The sequence below is a fragment of the Sinocyclocheilus grahami genome, unplaced genomic scaffold (assembly GCF_001515645.1).
Source record: "Sinocyclocheilus grahami isolate Dianchi unplaced genomic scaffold, SAMN03320097.WGS_v1.1 scaffold178.1, whole genome shotgun sequence".
Lineage (NCBI taxonomy): Eukaryota > Metazoa > Chordata > Actinopteri > Cypriniformes > Cyprinidae > Sinocyclocheilus > Sinocyclocheilus grahami.
In genome coordinates this window covers 1394403-1417145 of record NW_015505357.1, presented here as the reverse complement: position 1 = coordinate 1417145, position 22743 = coordinate 1394403, and the positions used below count along the sequence as shown (strand labels likewise).

The 22743-nt window shown below is 37.0% G+C and overlaps 1 protein-coding gene across 1 annotated transcript in view; it reads left to right on the top strand.

Moving 5' to 3' along the window:
* The window catches only part of LOC107594031 (plexin-A1-like), a 235444-nt gene extending 213384 nt beyond the window's left edge, over window positions 1-22060 (top strand). Inside the window, exons 21-29 of the mRNA XM_016283960.1 lie at window positions 547-689; window positions 5396-5652; window positions 6828-6902; window positions 14547-14679; window positions 15536-15724; window positions 16403-16572; window positions 16678-16890; window positions 17000-17150; window positions 20560-22060. Of these exons, the coding sequence (XP_016139446.1) occupies window positions 547-689; window positions 5396-5652; window positions 6828-6902; window positions 14547-14679; window positions 15536-15724; window positions 16403-16572; window positions 16678-16890; window positions 17000-17150; window positions 20560-20655 (1427 nt within the window). The 3' untranslated portion in view covers window positions 20656-22060. The remainder of the gene's footprint in view (window positions 1-546; window positions 690-5395; window positions 5653-6827; window positions 6903-14546; window positions 14680-15535; window positions 15725-16402; window positions 16573-16677; window positions 16891-16999; window positions 17151-20559) is intronic.
* Window positions 22061-22743: the final 683 nt, after the last annotated feature.

Below are 22743 nucleotides of genomic sequence, written 5' to 3'. Positions count from 1 at the left end.
CTGTGTATATTTATTATGTATATATAAATACACACACATGCATGTATATATTTCAGAAAAATATGTTGTTTATATATTAAATATATGTATTTATAATATAAATATAAACATGTAAATACATGTAAATATTTTCAAAATATATAATGTATGTGTGTGTATTTATATATACATAATAAATATACACAGAACACACACATATATTACGCAAACAAAAACGTTTATTTTGTATGCGATTGATCGCAAGTAATCGTTTAACAGCACTAATATATATATATATATATATATATACATTTTTATCAAAAATGTTTAGAAATTTTCCAATTAATTCATTATTCAGTTAAATAATTAAAAATGCCTATGCATTTTTTCATAATCATTTTTCTTGTTATGCTGTGATCTAAACTCTCTCTTCAGCTTAGAAATGACTCTTTATGTGTGTTAGCTTTATTAAATTATTTTTATATAGTCAACATACAACTGAAAAAATCATGGAACATAATTGGTCAGATGTGGAAACTCTACTTATCTTTTCTTTTCTCCTCACAGCTTTTGCCGAACTCCAAACTGACATCCATGAACTAACCCAAGAGCTGGATGGAGCTGGTATCCCATTCCTGGACTACCGAACCTATGCCATGAGGGTCCTGTTCCCTGGCATTGAAGACCACCCGGTGCTCAAGGAGATGGAGGTACGGGTCAGTACATCGCCATCACCACGGTTACCCTAGAGCGGAACTAACAATGCAATCAAAAATCTGCAGACCACTACTAATACTAGAAACTACAGCATAATGCTGAGATTGTATAAACTACAATTGTGCCTTAGACGCCTGATCAACACTCTTGAAAGGTCATAATGTATACGGTAAATTCGGTTACCAATCTTTTTGACATCACTTGCTTTTGATAAATGGGGTTGGTGACACTCTCAGGAGTGGGGGAAGAAAAAACCTTTGAACCTGCAATTTGGAGTTTATAAGTTCAATACATTACAGATTGTGACCTCTTGTACAATAAAGCCAGACACTAATGACTGACACATAATAGCACGAGCTACATAAAACAACTCAACTAAACGAGACCAATCACGAAACCTGAAAACGCACTGGTCAGCGCGATTAAATACTCCATTTCTCCGACATGCTACGTCCATCGGTCTGCGAACGGCAGGTCACGCTGTTGGCTTGCGCAGGGATCGTATGTTTATTATTTCATCTGGGGTTTGTTTTCACTGTATTTGCCCCCGAGTCCCCAGCGTAATCAAGTGCCTATGCGCACGGCTCAGGCCCTTATTGCTCTGTGTAGCTTCTCACCCCAAAGCAACCTACAGTACAATCGGCCTCCCCGAGAGGCTGCAAATTTCATTCGGCTCAGCAGAGAAGAATTGAGGCACTTTATTAATCTGTGTTGTCGGAAAAAAAAGCCTTTGTCAGGTTACATAGTACATAAGGTGCTGAAGGGGACAATAACAGACGCCGGTTTGCTTTGAAGTCTGATTCCGGCAGTCTTGCTTGGAGATTCGTTTTTGTTTTTCGTAATTTCTTTGGATTATAGCGCTTTGTCCTAACTAGCCGTGAAAACTTTCCAGCAACAATGTGAGATAATTACAGCCAAGTTTTATATGTCGAGCAGGATTTTGCACCAATGAGATTTCACTGTGGGCGGGGCTACTCAGTAGACACCAGTGTTGGATAGTAACTTGTTACATGTAACGGAATTATGTAATTTAATTACAAAATAAATGTAACTGTAATCAGCTACAGTTACTGAGAAAAAAATGTTGAATTAAATTACAGTTACTTGTGAAAATGTTAACGATTATAAAGGGTGTAACATCTGAATATTTTTACACACGCTCACATACAGATTTGATTGATTTCTTTCCCAAATTGCATTGACTGCTCTAAAATATGAGACACCAATGTTTCAGGAGTTTAGGACTTGTTTATACGATAACTTTTTTTATTTCCTATTTGGGTTTATGTATATGCTTTATTTTTTTAAGTTTAAGGGCCAGATTTACTTACACAAACCGTCTTTTGGCACAAACACCATTATTTTTGCTCTAGATTTTATTGAATATGCATTTGTAGGAGTTTCCCTTTCAGACGCAAAATTTATGGGAGGAGAGTATTAAAATTTACTAATGTTTGCACTCGTCAAATTACTGGTATTTGCGCCATTATTAAAAATGTTTTTTATTTATTTGCCCTGTTTATTAGGGATGCAAAAATGTGGAACATTTCCAGTAAATTTTGGAAATATTCCAGAAATTTTGGAAACTTTCCAGGATTTTTTTGGAATATTCCAGGGATTTTTGGAAAATTTCCGGAAATTTACCAGAATTTTTCCACCCCTATGCAACCCTACTGTTTAGTAAATCTGGCCCAAACTGTTAAATGCCTGTGTTTCCTGTCATAGTTATGCTAAGATTTGATTTCAAAAACAGAATCATAGCTATTCAATTATTTCTTGCTATGGTTTTAAATCTGTATTTAACCTCTGAATGATCTCAAAGGAAAAAGAGGTTCTAAAGTAAGATTTTGTGGTGGCTTTGCTTTAAATTAAATTATTATAATCTTAATTAAATGGTGAAGGATTCTGAAAGTGCTAATTAGTGTTGAGTGCTACTGTAAGGTTAACCCTGCCTGGTTTAAATGTTTGAAAACATTCATTAGAAATTTAGAAAAGCAATCAAATGTTATCAGTTACATTACTTTAATAAAATTATTGAAATAGTTACACTACTTATTACACTTTAAATAGCGTAACTTGTAATCTGTAATCTATTACATTTCCAAAGTAACCTTCCCAACACTAGTAGACACTGCTGTGGAAAAAGCCACATACATGACAATGTCCAGTAGCTTGTCACGGCTAGTTTGGACACATGTAAGATGTTGCTTTTGTTATGTTAGTATAAATATGTGGCTTCAAGAAATTGTGCAGGTTAGATGTGTGAGAGAGAGCGAGGCAGATGAGAAGTGACAGGTGCGGCTCGTGGAAGGACACATCACCACCTTTCACTCCTGGACTCCGAGGTCACGTCTGCTTCCTGCTGTACTCTTTCTCTCTCTGTCCTTCCTCGCCCTCACTCTGCATTTCCTTCTGTTGTGTTTTGAGCTGCTAGCATATTGGATTCCCTTTGATGTCAATCAGACTCTAAAATATGAGACACCAATGTTTCAGGAGTTTAGGACTTGTTTATACGATAACTTTTTTTATTTCCTATTTGGGTTTATGTATATGCTTTATTTTTTTAAGTTTAAGGGCCAGATTTACTTACACAAACCGTCTTTTGGCACAAACACCATTATTTTTGCTCTAGATTTTATTGAATATGCATTTGTAGGAGTTTCCCTTTCAGACGCAAAATTTATGGGAGGAGAGTATTAAAATTTACTAATGTTTGCACTCGTCAAATTACTGGTATTTGCGCCATTATTAAAAATGTTTTTTATTTATTTGCCCTGTTTATTAGGGATGCAAAAATGTGGAACATTTCCAGTAAATTTTGGAAATATTCCAGAAATTTTGGAAACTTTCCAGGATTTTTTTGGAATATTCCAGGGATTTTTGGAAAATTTCCGGAAATTTACCAGAATTTTTCCACCCCTATGCAACCCTACTGTTTAGTAAATCTGGCCCAAACTGTTAAATGCCTGTGTTTCCTGTCATAGTTATGCTAAGATTTGATTTCAAAAACAGAATCATAGCTATTCAATTATTTCTTGCTATGGTTTTAAATCTGTATTTAACCTCTGAATGATCTCAAAGGAAAAAGAGGTTCTAAAGTAAGATTTTGTGGTGGCTTTGCTTTAAATTAAATTATTATAATCTTAATTAAATGGTGAAGGATTCTGAAAGTGCTAATTAGTGTTGAGTGCTACTGTAAGGTTAACCCTGCCTGGTTTAAATGTTTGAAAACATTCATTAGAAATTTAGAAAAGCAATCAAATGTTATCAGTTACATTACTTTAATAAAATTATTGAAATAGTTACACTACTTATTACACTTTAAATAGCGTAACTTGTAATCTGTAATCTATTACATTTCCAAAGTAACCTTCCCAACACTAGTAGACACTGCTGTGGAAAAAGCCACATACATGACAATGTCCAGTAGCTTGTCACGGCTAGTTTGGACACATGTAAGATGTTGCTTTTGTTATGTTAGTATAAATATGTGGCTTCAAGAAATTGTGCAGGTTAGATGTGTGAGAGAGAGCGAGGCAGATGAGAAGTGACAGGTGCGGCTCGTGGAAGGACACATCACCACCTTTCACTCCTGGACTCCGAGGTCACGTCTGCTTCCTGCTGTACTCTTTCTCTCTCTGTCCTTCCTCGCCCTCACTCTGCATTTCCTTCTGTTGTGTTTTGAGCTGCTAGCATATTGGATTCCCTTTGATGTCAATCAGAAAGCTGCACGTGCCTCATGAACGCTTTACTTTACTAAAGGGCTTCGTCATTGTGTTTCAGAAAGGCAGAATACGTCAATCAGAAACATTAAAAGCTACATAAACTTTCTTTAAAAAATGTCCCTGGTCTTACTGTGCACAATTGATCAATTGAAAAAAACAATTAAATAGCTCATTTTTTTACTATACAATTAAATTAAGTCTGTTTATTTTGCAGTTAATTATCAGTTTTAGTCAGAAATATCTCGAAGTACACAGGCTTAATGTGAATATTGCTTCATGTTGTCCTCTTCTCTTATTGGCCGATTAAAATAGATTATCCCGTCCCCCAAATTCATGCCATTTTTTGAGCCATTGTTGTATCAAGACCTTAAACCAGGCACACAATGGGCTTCAAACATGAAACACAATGATTTCTATTTAAAATAAATACTGTTTTTATGCTTTTTATTCATCAAAGAATCCTGAAAAATGTATCACGGTTTCCACAAAATATTAAGCGATGCAACGGTTTTTAACATTTATAAGAAATGTTTCTTGAGCAGCAAATCAGCATATTAGAATGATTTCTGAAGAATCATGTGACACTGAAGACTGGAGGAATGATGCTGAAATTCAGCTTTGACATCACAAATAAATTACAGTTAGAAAACAGTTATTTTAAATTGTAATACAATTTCACAAATCACTCTTTTTACTTTATGTTTGATCAGATAATAGCAGCCTTGCTGAACATGAGAGATGTAAACAATCTTACAGACCCCAAACTTTTGATTCATTCTCCTCACGTTTCAGGAATAAGACCCAAACTTGTGAAATAATTTAGAGCCTTTAAAATAATCATGTTAATCATTATGAATCCTGTTGCAATTTCATTTGATTTGACCTGATAATTTGATCTGTTAATCAAAATACAACATAGCTGTCGTAATTTATTGTACACTGTATAATGAGTTGCTCTGTGTGTTTTCCCACAGGTGCAGGCTAATGTCGAGAAGGCCTTGACTCTGTTTGGTCAACTCCTCACCAAGAAGCACTTCCTGCTGACATTTATCCGCACGCTGGAAGCTCAGCGCTCCTTCTCCATGCGTGACCGTGGCAACGTGGCATCACTCATCATGACGGCTCTACAGGGAGAGATGGAGTACGCTACAGGAGTCCTCAAACAGCTGCTCTCTGACCTCATCGACAAGAACCTGGAGAGCAAGAACCACCCTAAACTGCTGCTCAGGAGGTGGGAGAAAACACACACACAGAGTTAATGCCCATTCACAACAAGAACGATAACTGTAAACATAACTATAACGATAACTATGTTAGCATCCATACCAATGCACAATAACGTTTTGTATATTATAAGCACGCACTGTAGTTTTGTCATCTGCTGCTTTAAATGCTCAAGCTCTTTAAAGCAGGATGGATTCTGATAGTCTGTCAGTGGTTTTATTATTAATCAGCTGGAGGAAGAAAAAAAACCTATTGTTCCTCTGTGTTGTTATTGTTATAGATACAGTGTGAACTTCCGTATTCTAAAATAATTATAACAATTATTAAACTTAATAGTTATTGCTACAGTTATCCCAGGCTTTTAGCCAATCAAAAGCGAGGTTGTTTAGTTACAGCACTCTTAAAGGTACAGTAGCAAAAACAGCCTGTTTAAAAGGGTCATTGAGAGGGCAGAAATATTGTAAAACTAAATCACGACTTCTGTGCAAGAAACCTTGACTAACATAAGCAGACTTATAATTTCACAAAAATCCTAGCTTGGAAATACCACCTCAAATTTTCTTACAAATGTATGCAAGTCGATATCCTCCATCTCAAATGTCGACCCTGATCTAGCGCACTTACTGAAGTATGCTAATGAGCTATTCGGGACACTTTCCACTCATGAAATACCTGTTGTCCCACTCCTTTCGCCTTATCTCCCCTTCACCGTTTTATTAATGAGCATATAATTTAATAATAGGCCCTTATGTAGGGAAGTAATGGGAGTTGGTAAGTCTAAGTGAATGCATTATTGAACAGCAGAAAAGGCTCCTGGTGGGCCTGAGGGAGGAAGGAGCCGCAGTTAGCAGCTCACGCTAACAGTCACTCTCGTTTGCCAGCTACAGATGAATTAGGAGCATTGAAGTCCATTAATTACAGCATGCTTTAATTACTTCTGTTCTGGGGAAGCTTTTGGGGGTCTTCGGCTGGCGACAGGTTGGCCATTAATGGAAGACGTCGCCCAATTACTGTAATTGTCTGGTCTTAATGAAGATTGGTCATTTGTTTTGAAAAAAGTGTAGTTTTTTTTAATTGGAAGGAGTTTTTGGTTTATTTGTTTGTTTGAGAAAGCTTTGATTCACTTTTGGATTGCATTTGTGTTTTTTTCTATTTTCTCATTCTTTCCTTTTTCTCTTTTAGGACCGAATCTGTTGCTGAAAAGATGCTTACAAACTGGTTCACTTTTCTTCTGAACAAGTTCTTAAAAGTAAGTGTGTATAGTAGTTGTTACTGATAAGACAGAATTGTGTACAGCATTGATAATGAAAAGAAATGTTGGTTACATTTTATTTTAAGGTGTCCTTGTTACACTGTAATTATACATTTAAGTACAATGAGTAATATTAATTAACTACATGTACTTACTCTATGGTTAGGGTTAGGATTAGTGTTTGGCTTAGGGTTACTTGCATGTAATTATTGCATATTTAAGTGTTATTATAATAGTAAGTAAATGTAACATCGGTAACAAGGACACCTTAAAATAAAATGTAACACTGTAATTATACATTTAAGTACAATGAGTAATATTAATTAACTACATGTACTTACTCTATGGTTAGGGTTAGGATTAGTGTTTGGCTTAGGGTTACTTGCATGTAATTATTGCATATTTAAGTGTTATTATAATAGTAAGTAAATGTAACATCGGTAACAAGGACACCTTAAAATAAAGTGTTACCGAAATGTTTCTTAAGCAACAAATCAGCATATTAGAATGATTTCTGAAGGATTGTGTGACACTGAAGACTGGAGTAATGACTGCTGGAAATTCAACAAAATGACATGTTCAATTATATTAAAATAGAAAAATGTTGTGTTAATATTTCACAATATGACTGTTTTTGCTGTAGCCTTGGTGAGCATAATGAAAATCTTATTGACCCCAAATTTCTAAATGGTGCACCATTGTATCACCAGCATCACAGGAAAAGGAATTATACTCTTACTGATTTGTGAGTTTTCACAGTTTGAGTCACAATTCTGATTCACATGCAATTGATTCTTATGAGCCAGTTCTTGTAATGAATCTCTCTCTCTCTCTCTCTCTCTCTCTCTCACACACACACACACACAAACACAGAGAGAGAGAGAGAGTTTTGAATCAGTTTGTTTAAATTAGTCTTACTAATAACTCTGAATCCAAATTTGTGTTTTTAAGGGATATTTCACCCAAAAATGGAAGTTATGTCATTATTTACTCACATCTATATGACTTTCTTCTGTGAATCACAAAATATGATATTGTCTATATACAAAGAAAGTTAATGGAGTTGTTTTAGACCCCATTTAGTTCAGTTTTATGGACAAAAACATTTGAAGCTTTCAAAATATCATCTTTTTTTGTGCAGAAGGAAAAAAGTCATGTTTGAAACAGCATTGGGGTCAGTAAATGATAACAGAAGTTTTCATTTTTGTTAAAGTGTGTAATTACTCACTCCTGAAAAACAAAAATGCACCCAGTCACATACAAAAGCACAAAATTGAACTTGCCTTTATTCTGCAAGAACAGAGAGACCAGAGGGCCTTTCCACAACTAGGTCCAACATGATGTGACAAATAATGAGACAGAAGCTGTCTGTCAGTGGTCGGGCAGGTCAGAGGCCATCCCTACAGGCACCTCTGCATCCTAGCCTCCATCAGCTCTTAGCTCTGTCTCCTTTTATATATTCCTGTCCACCCACCCCCTCCTGCTCACTCCATGACGCCACTCACAGAGCGTGATTGAGCTGCAGGAAGTCGATCCTCCCCTGTCTGTCTCTCTCTCACTCTCGCATTAGCAGCTCTCTAGTTGTATTAGTTCAATCATGCAAGGCTCAGCATGCAATGGAAGAATTTTAATCAACAGGAAACAGGAGTCTAGAATGCTTTCACTTCATAGAGATTAATTTAACGATGACACAAATTGAACAGGCTTTTGCATTATTCGAGAACATCAGATGTAGTTGCTTATACAGGAGTAGTTCATCCAAAAAATGAAAATTGTCATTATTTATTCACATTACTAATAATGTATATATATATATATATATATATATATAATGAAGTTTTTTGTGCTCACCAAAGTTGCATTTGTGCTCAAAAATACAGGAAAAACACTTTGTGTATCGACATAGTATTGCAGTTTAAAATAATTGTTTTCTTTTATAATATATTCTAAAATGTAATGTATTCCTTTGATACATAATATAAATATTTATGCAGAAACCATGATATACTACCATTCAAATGTTTATTTCTCTCTCTCTGTGTGTGTGTGTGTTTGTGTGTGTAAAAGGGTATGTGTGTGTGTGTGTGTGTGTGTGTGTGTGTGTGTGTGTGTGTGTGTGTGTGTGTGTATGAGGGTATCTGTGTGTGTGTGTGTGTTTAACTAAAATTAATGCTTTTATTCAGCAAATATGCATTCAGTTGGTCAATATTGACAGTGAAACATGTGTTACAAAAGATTTATCTTTCAAATAAATGCTGTTCTTTTTAACTTATCAAAGAATCCTGAATGTTTCCATAAAATGTTAAGCAGCAAAAACTGTTTTTAACATCGATAATAAGAACCATTATATATAACTGTGCACCAATAATAATTATGCAGCAAATCAGCATTATGATTTCTGAATGATCATTTGACACTGAAGTAATAATGCTGAAAATTAATCTTTACATCACTGGAATAAATTACATTTTAAAATATATTCAAATAGAAAATAGTTTTTTTATTGTAATATTTCACAATACTGCTGTAATATTTACTGTATTTTTATCAAATAAATGCAGCTTTGGTGAGCATAAAATACTTCATTAAAAACATTTAAAAAGTTATAGGCTAATATTTCCCAACTTTTATATATGAAGTAGGGCTAAAAATTATACATTTATGGTGCTTTTTGTAATTTATCATTGGAGAAGCAAGAATATTCTGCCTAATACCTTTTATGAACTATGGAATTTACAAAGATTTACAACGACATGAGGGTAATTTTGTATTTTTGGATGAACTCATCCTTTTCAGACCAAATAAGCCAATTCCGATTTGCTCATTTGAAGTCTGTTTCAAGCTTTGACTGTTTACAGGCCTCGTTTGGCTCCTCTGCTAGCTGACAAAAGTTCAGAAGCAGACAGTTTGAGATCGCTAATTAGCATTAGGAAAAGCGGCGCTGTTTTAGACGGATGGGATTGTGGCGTGAGTTAGTGGAACTGACAAGCTGTTGTCACCAACACACAGCTTGTAATATCACATATGAAGACACGGCTCAGACAGCACAGTTGAAGCAAACTGACACGAATCTAATCTTTCTCACAAAGTGTGTTTTTTTTATCAACATTCTGGCCACAGTGGTGCTTTTGAACAAGATCTGCTCAAGGCTGTGATGTGGGATAATTGATCTGCTAGCTCTATATTTCAACAGGATATTTTCCTGCTACTGTTCATTAGCCCTATGGGTGGGTGAGGTCTGGTTATGTGGTCTGCACTCTCTCGCTCTCTTTCTGTCTCTTTCTTTAATGAAGCTGAAGCGTGGGATGAGGTCTGGTCTCTCGGCCGCACACGCTGCAGTGGGGGTCTCTAAGAGTGATGTATTCGCACTCCCTCTCGTTAGCAGCTGTCGGCTTAATTAGCGCAGATGCTAACGAGACGTTAACAGCATATGGTGGGAGGGTAGGTGGAGTAAAACAGGATGAAGTGATGGAGAAAACCAGAGGAAACTGTTTCGTGTGGGTATGTGTAAGGCGGAGGGAGACGGTGGGTTTCCTCGTTTCACCGTGCCCATCATAATCACTTCGGTCGGGGGTCGGTTGAGGAGGGGTACATGCCTGACATGTCTCGCATGTGACAGCTCGCTGCAATTTTTTTGGTTTACAAGTTTCCTGCATTGAACCTTATCAATCTTCTGAAATTATCTTAGATTTTGACTTGAACGTTTGAAGCTACAATGAGTAAACTTAGTAATCACTAGTTTCTGAGGCAGAAACTAGCGATTAGAAAGGTTTTTCACATAGTAACACAAATCTGAAGCTACAATGAATAAGAATGCTAATTGCTAGTTTCTGTCTCAGAAACTCATCACAATTCATTGTAGCTTCAGATTGTAGCTTTGGATCCTTTGTAGCTTCTGCCTCAGAAACTAACGATTATCAAGTTAATTCACTGGAGCTTCAGATTTTGTGTAAATGTGTAATTCACACAATATTTGCTATGTCTGAGTCTACAATGATGAATAAACTTGCTAATCACTAGTTTCTGAGGCAGATTAGAAAGCTTTTTCACATAGTACCACACACAATCTAAAGTTACATTGAATAAGACTGCTAATAGTTTCTGTCTCAGAAACACATTTCAATTTTAAATTTCAAGTTAATTCACTGTAGCTTCAGATTTTGTTAATGTGTAATTCACACAATATTTGCCATGTCTGAATCTATTGAATAAGATTGCTAATTGCTCATTTCTGTCTCAAACTAATTACAATTCATTATAGCTTCAGATTGTAGCTTTAGATCCTCTGTAGCTTCGGCCTCAGAAACTAGCGATTAGCAGGTCTATTCATTGTTGCTTCAGATTTTGTGTTAATTCATACAATATTTGCTATATCTGAATCAACAATGATGAATACGTTTGCTAATCACTAGTTTGATGGGCAGTTGGGTTCATACTCTACATTTGGAAACCCTGGGTTAATATTCCTATTTGCATATTTATGAGGTCAATAAGATTGATTGGCAAATGACCCATTTTAATAACTGCCTGTCCATCTCTGAAAATGTTTAATGTTAAAGTGGAGGTTTCTGTGGCAAAGCACATGAATATAGAATGAGGTGGTTTATGATTGTTTTTCTGTTGATAAATAATTCGCTGTAACATTCTGGCAACACACTGTATAGCGTATACCTTTGCTTCTGCAGTTCGTGAGGGTTTCATAACCTAGGGTTAAAAGCGGTGCTTAACCTCTTCTCAAAATGACTTCTCAAAATAAATAAGTGAAATGTTGCATAACCCAGGGTAAAGAGTGACCTTACCCGGGGTTAAAAAGATGATAACCCAGGGTTAAATACAGTGTGAAAATCCCTGAAGAGATTTGGGGTTTAGATTAATGCGTGGAAGAGCAGTTATGCTTCAAGATGGATACATCAATGAAATATTACATATATGTCATTCTTCAGGAAGTTTCATAGTTGACTGTCATTAAAATTAGTGATCAATTATTTATTTTAATTATTAATTTTAATACCACAAAATGCATGTGGAAGAGTCCAAATATTATCTCCACACAACCTACTTTATACTATTTTTTCTCAGTGTTTCATTCTAATATTGAATATTATTTATGTATAATATTTTATTATAGGAGCCTGATAAAAATGCTCATTTTAGAAGAAAATTTCAGACGGCACTTAGAGGCTTTTGCATCTGAACTCTTCATATATACTGTATATATATATAACTTTTGATAATTGTGTTAAAGTAAAAGTGTTTATTTGTTAAGATTATCAAGGTGAACGAAAATTGGGTTTTTGTCGAGGGAACCAGGCTGATGCTATTCCAATCAACAACCGATGCATAGGATCCAAACTAGTACATTTATAACCAAAATACTTTCTGGTGTTTGCCAGTCTAGCAATATCCACATTGCTTTGTGGTTGCAAGGTGGTTAATTATTGGTCCAAGTCAATAGAGCTTTTTTATTCTCATATGTTCTGGTTTTTCCTTCAGTATAAGTCTATGTGAATTTTTTTCATCCCTTTTATCCACCAGGCAAACACTTAGTAAAATGAGTCTGAACACTTAGTAAATTGACAGCACACCTCTTTGAGGCATCATTTATATCCATAGCATAAATGGTGCACAAGTCACCAAAGTTTAATACATTCAAATGTATTTTATTCAAACGTCTGAGCAATAATACAAATAAAATATATATTTTGTTAAATTTCTGTTAAAAGAAAAATAGCTGTGTTGCAAGAAATTGCCTGTAAAACATATGGGAACAACAACTTTTAATGTATGTATATTGGGGACATATTTTACTACTTTACAACCACCCGGGGTTAAAATGATGATAACCCAGGGTTAAATACAGTGTGAAAATCCCTGAAGAGATTTGTGGTTTAGATTAATGCGTGGAAGAGCAGTTATGCTTCAAGATGGATACATCAATGAAATATTACATATATGTCATTCTTCAGGAAGTTTCATAGTTGACTGTCATTAAAATTAGTGATCAATTATTTATTTTAATTATTCATTTTAATACCACAAAATGCATGTGGAAGAGTCCAAATATTATCTCCACACAACCTACTTTATACTATTTTTTCTTAGTATTTCATTCTAATATTGAATATTATTTATGTATAATATTTTATTATAGGAGCCTGATAAAAATGCTCATTTTAGAAGAAAATTTCAGACGGCACTTAGAGGCTTTTGCATCTGAACTCTTCATATATACTGTATATATATATATACACACACACTAAATGTGCTGAAATTAATTGACAATTGGTATGCTTAATTAAATGATTAAACTAAATTATTAACATCCCGATTGCGTGTTCTTGTAATCAAATACTTCTGTTCAAAGCAGGTATTGTCAGCTGATACAAATGTTCAGCTTATCAGCAGCTTGATTTAAATGGATGCTGAAGTCACCATTGTGGGCACCAGGGAAATAGACACTGAACCATATCATCCACAGCAAGATCCCATTAGCTCGACCAGTTCCCAACATGATTGTCATCTGGCTCAGACTGAGTGATGCTACAGTATCAGCTGCAGATATCATCTGGCTTTGCTTTGCTCCTTGGCAGTTGTCTTTCAGAGCCTGTTTCGAAATAAGAAACTGCGACTTCCTCCGGCAACAAACAAGCAGGGAGGTTGTTTGTTGGAACGGTTTGCTTGTAAGAGGCTTAGAATAGTCATTCCCATGACCTTGATCAGATCCGTAATTTAGATCTGACCCAGACTATGACTTCCTAGTTATGTCGCTCACCTCTGGTAACAGCAAATGCATGTTTTCATATCTGTTCAGCTTGGAAAAGCGACTTCACTCTGCACAGGGAGATTCCAGACAAGGTCTGCACAAGGTTATATGCTCTAAATGAAGCCTTTCTAAAGAGGAAAGCTTCTCTCAAGTGGTCAGTCGTCCTTGCTGTGGGAGCAATGTGCGTGTTGTACACGCATAGCTAGAGTTTGAGCACAGACTTGCCCCCAAAAGTGAGTTAAATTTGGCAAAACTTGTTTTGAGAGCCATTTGGGGGCATCCTCAATTGAAAAATCGATCAAAGGGGTCATATGATGCGATTTCAAGTTTTCTTTTCTCTTTGGAGTGTTACAAGCTGATTGTGCATAGATAAGATCCCTGAAGTTGCAAAGACTAAAGTCTCAAAACCAAAGAGATATTCTTTATCAAAGTTAAGACTCTGCCACACCCCCCTAAAACGGCTCGTTCTAACACGCCCCCACATATCTACCTCACTATGTGGAAATATTTGCATAATGCCGCCCAAAGGCGTGGTTTCAGTAACCGCAGTTAGTGTTGAAGCAGCCATGTCAGGGAGACAGGGCTGGCTGTGTGGCCAGTCACAATACACTGGGTCAGCTGGCCAGTCAGAGCAGACTGCGCTTGTCGGAAGGAGGGACTTTGTAGAAAACAAAGCGTTTGAGAGAGGCGGGGCATATAGGACCTACAATAATGTACAGTATTTGAAAAATAATGTGTTTTTTGAACATTAAAGCATGTCAACATATTCTGTTACACCAAATACACAAAATAATGATCTTTAAAAAAGCATCATATGACCCCTTTAATGAATAAGTACAAATCAGTTAAAAAAAAAACATGAAAAATCATTCCGTTCTTATTGACACACCAAACTCATCTTGTTTTCTGTTTCAGAGTGGCGGCAGGGTCGACTGGCGAGGATCATTCTGCAGGATGAGGATGTCACTACTAAGATTGATAATGACTGGAAACGCCTGAACACACTAGCACACTATCAGGTACAGTTACTGTCCACACCTGAGCTGTTACCATGAAAATAAACAGCCAAAATAAGGAAAATAAAGGTGTTATGGACAGAGATGGTATGAACTGTAAGGTCATGGGAATTTCAAGGGTTAGTTAACCCAAAAATGAAAATTAGCCCATAAATTACTCACCCTCAAGTCACCCTAGGTGTATATGACTTTCTTCTTTCAGACGAATCCAGTCGGGAGTTATATAAAAAATTGTCTTTGATCTTTCAAGCTGTTTAATGCCACTCAGCCAGAATGCCTTATCCTCAGACAGATTACTGTGCTTAACCATCCATTAACCAGAGCTCAGCTCCTCTCTGCTCTCATCTTTGATGTGTAACTCCTGGGTATTTAGCAGCCGACTGCTCATCAGATAGAAGAGACTGCCGGACCCGATTTACAACCGCCGATGTGACTGTTTTATGCTGTTTAGGTTTTTGCTTTATATTATATTTATGAAGATGGGTGGATTCAATACTACCAGAGATTTCTGAACCATCCAGATAGCGCAGATTATGATGAAATAAAAGCAATAAGCCTCGAGAGGCCATGCGTTACAGTGATTTTAATGCTGTACGAGTACCTAAAACACCCTTGACTAAGATAAAATTGCTGTCAAATTGCTGCCGCATTGCTTTTATAAAATGGCGGCAGTATAAGGAACATGATAAAAGACATCAATTTGTACTAGATAGTTTGTTGAACTTTAACATTAATCAGAATGAACAATTATTTTGGCAAGTATTATTGTTTCTCATCCTAGCAAATGTAAAAAGTGTGCTATCCGTGTTATAAAATGCTAGAAATCTTTTGATGATTGACTTTGTTTTTCTCTTCAGAGAGCATGTTGAGGACGGCCAGCAGCCCAGACAGTCTGCGGTCCCGGACGCCCATGATCACACCCGATCTAGAGAGCGGTACCAAACTCTGGCACCTCGTCAAAAACCACGACCATGCAGACCAGCGCGAGGGCGATCGCGGGAGCAAGATGGTGTCCGAGATCTACCTGACACGACTGCTGGCCACCAAGGTGAGCTTGAATGAAGTTTTCTCATTTAATCCTGCTAATAAGATGTGTTTTGGTCGATTGGATCACGACAGAATTCTAATCAACACACTCCATATTATCTGAGAGCCACTGCTGTTCTCCTGCTCTCAGACATGATGAATAAACCGACATCTCCTTTTCGGCTGCTTGAGGCTGTTTAGCGATTTTAGGCCTTTAGTAAGTTTTTGCAAGTAGCGATTTTGTGCAAGTAGCTTCGAATCATTACGTTTTCAGGCTTTTATGTGTGTAAAGTTTCTGTAATACAGTGGTTGTCAGCTTGTGGGGGGGAAAAAAGATGTTAAATGTAATTAATAAAATGCACCTAACCATAATATTGAGCATTAAATAAAATTAAAAAATTTAGCTTTTGAAACCGACAGGAAAAAATATACATCAATATTGTGTTGATGACATCAGCAGTCACACTCTAATGTTTAAGTCATGCTAATATCTAAACAATTCCAGTATTTAATGTTAAGGAGAATTTATTTTAATTTTGTATTATATATTTAGGTAATTTTACTGTTACACTTAGTGTTTAGTCATAACCAGATGAGAACCACTATTTCATATTTATTGTATATGAAAAAAAGGACATTCGACAGTCATATTCATTAAGAATCTCAGACAAGATCTTTCTGTTTTCTTCTTTCTCTACAGGGTACTTTACAGAAATTCGTTGATGATTTGTTTGAGACGATATTCAGCACGGCTCACCGTGGCAGTGCCCTCCCTCTCGCCATTAAATACATGTTTGACTTCCTGGACGAGCAGGCGGACAAACATCAAATCACAGATTCAGATGTTCGACACACCTGGAAGAGCAACTGGTGAGGAGCGACACCGCTTAAACATTTCATTCAAGATTAAATGTTTTATGAAATCAGTTGGATTTTGTTCTCATTATCTACCGGTTTTCTTCCCCTCGTTCTCAGTTTGCCATTGAGGTTCTGGGTGAACGTGATCAAGAACCCTCAGTTTGTGTTCGACATCCACAAGAACAGCATCACAGATGCGTGTCTCTCCGTAGTGGCCCAAACTTTCATGGACTCCTGCTCCACATCTGAACACAAGCTCGGCAAAGATTCCCCTTCCAATAAGCTGCTCTACGCTAAAGATATTCCCAACTACAAGAACTGGGTAGAAAGGTAAGTGGACTAAGATCTTGCTTAGCAGAAAATATTAGTCGCTAATTATAACCTTCAAAGACCCCGAATCATCACACTCATCTGGACCTGCTGTTATGCTGTCCTGCAGGTATTACTCAGACATCGCACGCATGCCCGCCATCAGTGATCAGGACATGAGTGCTTATCTCGCGGAGCAGTCCAGACTCCACCTGAGCCAGTTTAACAGCATGAGCGCCCTCCACGAGATCTACTCCTACATCGCCAAGTACAAAGATGAGGTGAGAAAAAGAAAAGCTGTGTTCAGAATGGAATACTGGCATACTGCACAGAGTGCATACTATTATTTATATATGCTAAAGATGCTAAATGCAGATAATAAAATGCAATTTTACTGTAATATTGTGCATTGAATAAAATGAATGTAAAGAATAAAATAAAAAATAATCAAGCGGAAGGGAAAACATTACCCATATCTTTGTTGACAACATCAACAGTCAAACTCTACTGTATATGTCATGCTAATTTTAGTATATTTTATGGTAATGGTAACAATAAACCATGTCAATATTTAATAATAATAAAAAAAAATTTTATGTAGGTAATTTTGGTGTTGGGTAGCAACTTTGTTTTTTAGGCAAATCCAGTTGAACCATATATAATTACTGTTGTTGTCATTAATATGCATAGGATGCAATAAGTAACAAACATTTCACACACGTTGTCACATGACCACATATTTGCATGTTTAACTCCACAAGTTGCATCTAGGTATTTCAGAGATTAAGTAAAAAACTGCATAAAACTTAAAGAAAGAGTCAAGAAATAGATGTTTGAGCAATATCAGGGCCTGTTTACACCTGGTCACTTCATGCATTTTCTCTGATCGCATAGCTATCGGAAACGATTTCGAGACATTTAAATCTGATCGCTCAAACCACTTCAGGTGGTGAAACTGGACAAATGTAAATGCATCTGGTTGTTGAAACCACATATGTACATTTTACTCCTCCCAAAATAATAAAAAATACGCATGTGAGAGAATGTTATATGCTGTTATAGTCAGATATGACAGCGATAATGCAACACGCATCGCCGCGGATGAGTAGTTGAGTATCTCTTCAGTAAGCCGATGTGCAAACTGCTGCAAATGAAACTGAAAGTAAGATGCAGATGCTCAACACACAATTATCTTCATCAAGAAGTGAGACTAGCTTATCTTTCCAGTGCTGATGCCGCGCTCTCCCCTGTTGTGGTCTTTGATCTTGAAATTAGCTGATGATGACTAAAATGCAGCACATTTTTGTTGCTTTCGTTGACATGAACTCCATTAAATTTGCATATTGCGTGAGAATTAAAGATTGGATTTATATCCGTTTTGCAAAGACCAAGTGGAGCCATTGTAACAAATCAGATAGATATCCGATCAGAGAAAACGCATGAAGTGACCAGGTGTAAACAAAATCAGTTAATATCACTTTCAGTTCATTTTGGAAATAGAAGATCAAGTTGAGCGCGTAGCATCATGTGAAACACTATTTCATACAGTGCGCTTTGGTTGCACACTTAACGATTCAGCAAAGAGCTAGTAGCTATTTCATGCATGCAGAAAATTATTTTGCTATAAATAATGCAAACTACTTTCTTTGAAAAATAGTGTGTAGTATGCCATTCTGACGCCGCGGATGAGTAGTTGAGTATCTCTTCAGTAAGCCGATGTGCAAACTGCCGCAAATGAAACTGAAAGTAAGACGCAGATGCTCAACACACAATTATCTTCATCAAGAAGTGAGACTAGCTTATCTTTCCAGTGCTGATGCCGCGCTCTCCCCTGTTGTGGTCTTTGATCTTGAAATTAGCTGATGATGACTAAAATGCAGCACATTTTTGTTGCTTTCGTTGACATGAACTCCATTAAATTTGCATATAGCGTGAGAATTAAAGATTGGATTTATATCCGTTTTGCAAAGACCAAGTGGAGCCATTGTAACAAATCAGATAGATATCCGATCAGAGAAAACGCATGAAGTGACCAGGTGTAAACAAAATCAGTTAATATCACTTTCAGTTCATTTTGGAAATAGAAGATCAAGTTGAGCGCGTAGCATCATGTGAAACACTATTTCATACAGTGCGCTTTGGTTGCACACTTAACGATTCAGCAAAGAGCTAGTAGCTATTTCATGCATGCAGAAAATTATTTTGCTATAAATAATGCAAACTACTTTCTTTGAAAAATAGTGTGTAGTATGCCATTCTGAAGATATTTCATAGAGGAAAAATTAAAAAATATGGCAGCTACTCTGACTAGTTCAGATTTCGACCGAAGCAGGCCAGAATAGACTGTTAAAATGGCAAAATCTGAAATCTAACACTGTTAATACATGGCCATTCAGATACAGTATTATCCATGTAGCCCTTCACACGTAACGCCATCTGACAGCACACACGAGATCATGTGTCAAAAGCAGTGACTCATTCCAGCCAGGCTGGATAAATGGAGAGATAATGAGCCACCGAAGGAGACCATTTAGTTCTACCTCACACAGAAATGTGTGTGTGTTTTAGTGAAAAGAAAAGAAATAGAGACAGTGGGTCTGCATAATTATTCCTACATTTGCAACTGTGTTTCTTCACCCATTAAGCAGATATAAAAAGGTGTCCATAGTTAGCACCTAGCCTTGTTTCTTTCTAAGCGATTTCATTTCCGTCTTCCATTTTCTTACCTTCGGGAGAGTTTAGTCTAACACAACTCATCAAACATCATCTCTGCTCTCTATGAAACCGCTCTCCCTCTCTCTGTCTGACATTAATACACTGCAGCTGGTTGCGTTTTAAACAGCCGTTTATGTTCATTAGTCTTTATTATCCAGATGCACACGTGTCCACGTGAACACCCTCGCTGAACCTGCGAGAAAACAGGAGGGAAATTAGCAGTCCATTATCCGACGCTGAGGGTGTTGGAGATTCTTTTCTTTGCCGTTTCCTTACATTTAGACACTTGCTTTTGGTTAAACCAAGCAGATGGGTGTTAGCATCACACGCTATTTCGCAAACAAGTTCTGAGCGGCACATTTGCATCTCCGTCAACAGACAGACACATACCCTAAGGAAGCTGTGAAGCCAAGTGGTTAAAGATCTTGACTGGTAACCAGAAGGTTGTAGGATGGAACCCCACCTTCTTTAAAATCAACATTATTAAATTTAAATTCACTCAGCTTCTGAAACGACTTTTCTTTTCAGCTGACGTCATCAAGCCCTTCTATTTTTAGCTCCTCCCTCTGCAATTTTTCATCATCCAATCAATTCCCATTGCATTAAATTGACAAAATCAATCATAAAATCAGCTCATGCTGTCTTTAAGTTCTCCTAGAAGGTTTACTTGCTAGTTTAGAAATACTAATGAGTGTTTTGTGGTGACTTTGGTGTCATTTTTATATCTATTTGTATCTTTTTCTACATCCTAATCAACACAGGAAGCATCTTTAAGCACTTGCGCAACAAAATAAAGAGCAAAAACCCATATCAAGTGTGTAATTAAGGCTTTGTGTATTTTATCATTTTTATGCTGAGAGTATATACAGTAATTTATAATTTTGTCACACAAGCCTTTTGCCTCATAAACCAACTAAATAACTACCTACTAAACCGTGAAAACACTCTAATCTGAGGTCATTTCCTCCTCTACAGATCCTGTCCGCACTACAGAAGGATGAGTTAGCTCGGCGACAGAGACTGCGCAGTAAACTGGAACAGGTTATCGACACCATGGCTCTGACAAGCTGAGGACCTCCTCCCCGTCTCTCCACCCACCTCAGCTGGCTCCCTCTGACCTCCTGACCCCGCCCCCGAGCCTTGCCCACAGTCACACACACACACACACACACACACACACACACACACAAAGACACGCTAAGCTAAGCTAAGCTAATGGACTGCAAGGACAGAAGCAGTACACTGGAGACCCCACAGCCCAGGGTGGAAATCCTCTTTCATCACTTCCTTTGAACTCAACACGCACCAGAATGTCTCCCCGGACGCCACGTCCAACCAATAGGACTTAATTTTTTGGATTTTTATCATTTTGGAGTGTGTGTTGAGCCACGCTTGTGTGCTTTTACTCACCAAGGATGTCTTGTATTATGAGCCAGAAGACCTTAAAGCCCATGAAGGATAAAACAGTACCCCCCCCCCACAAACAGAATTTTGTTTTAGCGCTTACTTTAACATCTTTTTTTTAACTCTTTGGGTTGATCAAACAACTCACTCACTCCAGTCTCCTGCCACTTGTGTTACTGCTGAATTTGCACAATTTACAGGAACTACAACAAATGAAAATGTTATAAATATATATATAAATGTGTATAGATATATAAATACAACTGCATTTTTATACAAAAAGAGTGAAAAGATGCGTACAAAGTTTTCCATTTTAACATAGAAAAGAATACGATGAATTTGATATGTGAAACAAAGACTGAACTATGAAAAAAAAATATCGAAAAAAATGTCCTGTGCCATGTTTTATTTGAATGTTGTTTAGTGCAAAAAACGATTTTCTTTAGATGAATTGTGCTATGATTTAAATGTTGACTACCCTAGTGATTGAAGAACTGAGAGTGAAAAAAATGTGCAAAAAAGAACAAACTCAGACAAATGTGTTCCCATGTGGTACCTAGTGTTTTTTGGGGAAATCGTCCTCACGAAAAACAAAAGGTTCATTGTTTAGTTGGTGGATGAATCTATGTATTTAGTTTTTGTACACTTCTTTCAACCTTTATTGCTATTATGGTTTTAGTCTGAAAGCCACTTGAGGACATATTCTTTGCTATTCCGTGTGAAAACTCAATCGATAATTAATAATTGGCCGTTTTCATTTTGTGTTCCTTTCTCATATTCAGACGTGAGCACTCTAAGCCTCTATAATTTTTGCACAAATCAGTCTAGAATGAAGGAAAACTTGAGATTGAAGAACTGACGAATGTGTTCCGTTACTGATGATGTCACAGTGTGGCATTCTGAGAAGGTTCAGTGACATCACGAGATGGTCCTCACTGCAGAACACAAGATCCAGGGGAAGTGGTTGAATCCGGGATCCAACTCCTCCCACCTTACATACACCTAAACCTACCAGTCTCCACCCCCTAATCCCTAAGCCCACCCATCTCCACCCCTAAACCTACCAATCCCCACCCCCTAGATGTGAATCCAACCACGCCCCCTGGATCTTGTGTTCTGCAGTGAGGGGCTACTGGACATCACAGTAAATGTAGCAAATGTTAATTCCATGCAGTTCCGCTTCTTTTGTAGCAGCCTCCGTTTGTTAAAAGCTTAACAATCAAGCTGTTGTGCACAGAGCGTGTTTTTAAGATGAATAATTGTATGTGAATGCTACCCATTCACCAAAACTGATACTTAAGCTAAGTTGATTTGAATTCATCTCAGAAAGGCGGTATCTATTGTGTCACGTTCTTAAACACCTATCATGTCAGCAGTAGATACTTTTTTTGGAAGTAGAATCTTTGTATGAAGTATTTGTATTTATTTTATTTTTTTGTTGTTCAATTTTGAGCTCATAAGCTACATGGCTTCCTTGTGCCATTTTTATTGGATGTTTTTGCGCTTTTTCTCTTGATTTTCAACTCGTTTCCATCAAGATTGGTGATTTGCAGTGTTACAAATACAAATGTGAAGCGATTCTCAAACCGTTTCAGGGGTATCAAGCGGATGAAGTCGAGCTCTGCTTTACTTTTCTTCGCCATCTTGGTTGTTTTGGAGTTTCTCTTTTTCTTCTCTCTTGCGAGCGTCGGTAACTCTGCGAGGATGTGTATTGCAGTGACTTGCTTTCATGTGCTGCAGCAGTTCTCTTAAAGT